General features: G+C 35.6%; 1 protein-coding gene across 1 annotated transcript in view; it reads left to right on the plus strand.

Moving 5' to 3' along the window:
• Nucleotides 1-6000, plus strand: part of HMCN1 (hemicentin 1) — a 174676-nt gene that overhangs the window by 117649 nt on the left and 51027 nt on the right. The window contains 4 exon segments of the mRNA XM_009636917.1: nucleotides 281-394; nucleotides 1352-1539; nucleotides 2352-2448; nucleotides 5426-5587. Of these exon segments, the coding sequence (XP_009635212.1) occupies nucleotides 281-394; nucleotides 1352-1539; nucleotides 2352-2448; nucleotides 5426-5587 (561 nt within the window).

Genomic DNA, 6000 nt, shown 5'->3' on the forward strand with positions numbered 1-6000 from the left:
ATTGAAGGATAATGTCTGGCTGCATTATTGCTGAAGAATATTATTCCTTTCTGTGGAATTAGTTGCTCTTTTCTAACATTTCAGTATGAACATTGCTGATTTCCAAGTATCTGCCAGTAGAAAAAGTAGCTAGGAAATAAAAGTCTTTAGTTACTTATAATTCAGAACAAATGCTGACCATTCATAAATATGCTTGCTCAGGTCTCTAGTGAAATGTGGTGTGGAAATGATGGAAACTGCTTGATGCTGCATTTAAATCTTGAATTCCTTTTCCTTCCAGGAGGCAGAGTGTTGCAGATTCCACGGGTACAGGCTGAAGATGCTGGGAGATACATGTGTGTGGCAGTGAATGAAGCTGGGGAGGATTCCATTCATTATGATGTCCGCGTGCTCTGTGAGCTTTCCTGCTTTATTTTTTCTTTTCGATGACCAAAAAAAAAAGAGTTCCATGGAAACGAAAGAGCATTATAGTTCAGGTTTACTTAATGCTTTTAAAATCTATGAATTCTGCATATTTGTAAACTGTGAAATTAATGTGCTTATACTGACTGCTAGAATTTTGTAGAAATATACAGAATTGCATGAAAATAGTGTTAATGTTATTAGTCTAGTATGTTTTTACATAATTATTGTAGGAACTCAATTGTGTTATCCCTATCACGCTCCACCAGAAAGAAAAGTATATTTAGAAATCCACGTTTTATCTTGGTATCTCTTGTTCTCTATACAGTTTCCAGCTCAAAATTCTAACCTACTAGACTTTTCTCTCTCCTTATTTTGCTCATCATTTTCTAAAATTCCTGCAAAACTCCCAGAGGTGTAAGGGAATGGATGATTTAGATCAAACATTGAATGCTTGCTGAGTTCATTTTGTACAATCTGTTTACAGATGTTGCACAGAAGGCTTTCGTATGCTGCTTGTGTTTTCTGTTGGTGTACTCAAGGTTTTTGCCTTGGGAAAGACTTATTTTTTTTACCTCTATTTCTGTATCTACCACTGAAAACACTGATTTATTGTTATGAAGTGGGCCTGCCTTAGAAATCCTCTTTTGTTCTGGCAGCAAAGAACATGATGGACTAGCTGGAAAATTAGTTTTTACCTATTCTTTATGGCTGCTGTGAATAACCATACTTCTCCAGCAGTCCCTTGGGTTACACTGTTTTGTTCCAGCTGAATTACTCTTGGGATTTTATTGTCTTTCACTGTATTCATTGAAGACTTCACTACTTTCTTATAGAAATCCAATCTAAAAGATTGGTGGCCAATCTTAGAGAAAAAAAAACAAACAACAAAAAACACTGAGAGACACACTAACACATGGTATTCTTACCATGTTTTGCTCTTTTGTAGTACCGCCATCCATCAGTGGACCTGATGGTGATCTGCCTGAAGAAGTGACTGTGCTTGTGAACAAGGTTGCAGTGATGGACTGTGTTGCAAGTGGCAGCCCTTCTCCAAGTATTACCTGGCAAAAGGATGGCCACCTCCTAGCAGAAGATGACAAACACACATTTTTGTCCAATGGAAGGAGGTTACAGGTAGCTCTTACTGAATAATCAATTTTTAGCTTTGCAAACACAAGCTGCCCATAAAGACAAAACTTTTTAGATTTGTTGAGTATGAGAGTCTGAATTTTTTCTATAAGGTTCGGCAAACCTAAGGGGTTTTTATCTCTTGTCCCTGTCCCTCAGCTGCTTTTTCCCACTCCTGTGCAGTTCCCTTGCAACTGTTGTGGGGTCATGCTGTGAACCACATCAGTGAATAAAATAAAGTTTATTTTTGTGGAGAACAGCTTGTTGTTGTCAGTTTTGTCCAAGTTTCCCTAACAGAGTTTAATTATTGCAAAATGTACTTTTTATTTAAATAGTGAATTCTGAAGAATGCATTCTCCCCATCAGTGGGTGATACTGGTTGAAACTGTTAAAACAGAGAGCTGAGCTTAATTATCTCCATTTTTATAGCATGATCTAAGAATACAATAAAATATAAAAACATATAGACCATTAAGATTTTTATTTAAAATATTTTGTAGATAGTTGTTTTGTTATTCAATTTGAATGAATTTAATGTGAAAGATACTATGTTGACTTTTCTGGAGGTTTGAGATGCATAACAGATGCTTGAGTTGCATAATGGATTCTGAAAGGAGTAGCATCAGTGGAAGTTTCTCAGACTGGCTTCTTTATAACACTGCAAAGGCATTAGCAAAAAAACCAAATCAAACCAGAAACCCCCTGCAGACTTGAAGGCCCCGAGGACCTGTGGTCTTTGGGAGACTCCAAAGCTTGATGCTGTAACAGTAAGTTGTCTTATACATGAGCTCAACAACAATCCTGTTTTTTTTTCTTAGATTTTGAATTCCCAAATAACAGATACTGGCAGGTATGTCTGCATTGTGGAAAACATAGCTGGAAGTGCCAAAAAGTATTTTAACCTAAACGTTCATGGTAAGTGCAATAATCCATAATTTTCTGGTTGTTGTCTTTCAAATGTTAGTTTAGCTTGAATGTGTTACTTTTTGCAGAGTGCTTAGGCACATACTTAGCTTTATGCAAGTAAATTGTCTTACTGGGTGTAATGGAAATTCTGATGTACTAGAAATCAAATATAAGTTTAAGGTACCTTGGAAAACATAGCTGGCAAAACATGGCTTCAGCTCTTTATATGCATTCCATGTAGATGGAAATTATCAAGGGAGCTGTGTGTAGTTGCTATGTGTGATATACTGTGCAGGTGTTGCTAAGCCCTGAAATGATTAATTACAAACTGATAACAAAGAGATATGGCATTGTAAAAACTTTTTTTTTTTTAAATTTCTCCTTTAAAATTCCTTTCTGTTGTTGTTGAGTTGGGAATAAAATAAATTTGGGCCTTTGGCATCACAAGTCTAAACCAAATGCAATCAAGAAATTAAGATATTTTCCATTATATTAAAAGTCTCTCCACCATCTTCCCTTACCTCTCCTGATAGCTTCGGAAAATCAGATATCTCTAATTAACATTTCAGAGTTCACTGAACTTCTCCTTTTATTTCTGACCACTCTTCCTCCCACCACTTTCAGCTTTCCATTCTAAATTGAAGATGAAATAACTATCACTCCCACAAAATCATCTGCACATTACATGTTAAAACCTACTGAGGAATACTGGCAACTGCATCTTTACTTACTTTCACAGTACAATTTGGAGACTTACATCACAGTCTTCTACACATGATTAATATCCTTTTTCACATCCTTGTTAGCTAGCTAATCTTCTGTACTAGAAATCATACTAGAATTTCACACTAGGAAGAAAAGTGCTGTCTTCTCTTGCTTAAATACAGTACCAGCATCCAAAGAATTTGATGATTCGGGTTATTACATACAGAAGAAATATTTTTTTTTTCATTCAGACATGCAGAAAATTTACATTGTAAATGAAACAAATTTATAGTGCCTTTTTCTACTCAGTAATACCATTAGCCAAAACCAGTGTTGTCATGGGAAGAATTTGCCCTGGATTAATTCTCTGAGAAGCTGTTTTCTTTCAGTAGAGTCTATCCAAATTTCCTGATGTTTGAGTTCTGTTTTCTAAACATATTTTGCTTTGCTTTACATTTCTGTTCTAATTTAAACTTCTTGTCTTTAAGGTATTTGTTTATAATGACTATAGTCTAATACTATTATTTGAAAACAAGTAGTTGCATGAAGCTTCAGTTCTAGCTCAACAGTATTACCAGTTTAGGTCTAATAATATCTGAATGCAGTTTCATTTGAAAAAATAGACTATAGCTGTTCAGGAAAGGACCACCCAGGGCGAAGCACTGATGAAAATGCATTATCACTAAGCAGCATGACTTTTGTTTTGTCAGTGTCAAAAAAAGGTTATTTTCCAGCATTTTTGTATGCTTCTAATGGAACTGCTTTCATAAATTCAAATAAAATGTTAAAGATGATGCTCTGTTAATAAGTTAAAAATCCACTTCTTGTCTCAAAGGTGAGTAATAAAACTAAAATAAAACCTTCTAAAATATTGAAAATAAGCATCCCATTTTAAAATCTCAACCTCTAACCTTCATATATAATAAATAGGTAATTTTCACACTGAACATTAAAATTGAGCGCCTTACTGCATCTGTATGCTGATAACCTGTGGTATATTTGTGAGTGCTTTGCATGCGCCCTGAAGGCTGCAGAATTTGAAATGGGCCGTTTATATAGTTTTAAGCAAAATTCATTAAAAGATAGCTCAGATTTGGCCCTGTGTATTTAATTGCCCACTGTCTTGCTCTGCCAATAATCACATCTGTGGGAAAGTAACTGTAAAAGTAAATAAATATAAAGAACTATAAAATGTCATCAGATCAGAATTCTCCATTTATTCTAGTGAACTATTTTACGCTCATTATTGGGGAAATAACCTTAATTTATTCCAAATTAAAAACTATGGACTGAATTCACCCATTTACATTGACTCCTCTTGTTTCTGCAGTGCCACAAAGGAACAATAAACTTGGCTTAATGACTGGTTTGTGTCATTCAAGTGACAGAAAGCAGCTGGAGTATTTCTGGTGGATATGATCCAAAATACTTCAACATTTCTGTCTTTGAAGAAGAGGATTCCATGTGTTCTTTGGAATGGTTTTTCCACCCAGTAGAGCCAAGAACATGCTTTTGCTTTCCTCTTAAGTGTTTTATATATCCACACTGCAAAAACATGGAAACTAAAACTTGGGGTCTATTAAAAGGAAGTGATTTACAGTTATTTCATTTTAAATAGTTCTTGTAGAAATGTCAAATGCCAAAATACTCTTGTATTTAAAAATACCGGGACTTGTAAGCATAAAAATGCACCCCTTAGAGCAATGCTTGCATGCCAGAATTTTAAAGTGCTTAGCTCACTATTAAGCAACAGGTTTGTCTGCTCAACAAAAGAACTCTGAACTGTGTCAGGAGGAGTCATTTTTTGATTCTCTATAATGAGAAAATGGACTATTTCAGAGCAAATAGGAGCAACACAATATCAGGAACAAATTATACTTAGTCCTACATATCCTGACAAGGTAAATTTAATCTATTGTGCCTTACATAACAAGTGTCCTATGAGTTCAGCATTTTAAAATTGATAGCGCATTAGTCAGGAACTGCAGGATCTCTTATAGGTTAATTAGCCTTCCGAAATCTCAACCACAGAAGGACTGCAGATGAAATCATTGAAATTTTTGTGAATTACAGGAACGAGAATGACCATTAGATTGGCTTCAGTTGTATTTCCAGATACATCCAAAAAGCAGTGGAGCCATCCATAGGATGTGAAAGATATTTGCAACTTTGACCCTTTGGCAAATCTTAGCAATTCAGCTTTATTTTAGTAAATCAGGATCTTGTGGAATATTGTTTGCTGGTGCTGTGGTAGATACTATTCATGTATTTCTCTCCGCAGTTCCTCCAACTGTTGTTGGTACTAATCCTGAGAATTTGACTGTGGTAGTGAATAATTTCATCTCTCTGACTTGTGAGGTCACTGGCTTTCCACCTCCTGATCTCAGCTGGCTCAAGAATGGAAAACCTATCAGTTCAAATACCAACACTTTTATTGTGCCTGGTGAGGAATCTCAGCTATTTCTACAGCCTTTGGACTCAACTTCTGTCTGTTTTGTCTTGATAAGGGTGATGGCCATTATTTATAAAGCCAGTATGTTCTTAGTATTGCTCCAGTGAGTAGGCAAGACACTTGGCCTACTGTGTTTAATGACTTCTTGGCTGTTGGGTGGGTTCCTTTTTAAAGAAAACTGGCTTGGACTGAAAGCACTGAAATAAACTCTGTTTTTTTAAAAGACTAGAGGCCAAGTCACAATACAGAGGTACTCTGATACAGGTATTGATTAAAGTTGAGTCACTTTGACTCACCTTTCAAAGAGATGATCAGAAATTGTGACATTAAGTTAAATTTTGCTGGCTTGGATGACAAAAAGTAAAACCTTTCCCATTGACTTCAGCGGGAAACTGGATTAACCC

The sequence above is a fragment of the Egretta garzetta genome, unplaced genomic scaffold, assembly GCF_000687185.1.
Source record: "Egretta garzetta isolate BGI_Z169 unplaced genomic scaffold, ASM68718v1 scaffold304, whole genome shotgun sequence".
Taxonomy (NCBI): Eukaryota; Metazoa; Chordata; class Aves; order Pelecaniformes; family Ardeidae; genus Egretta; species Egretta garzetta.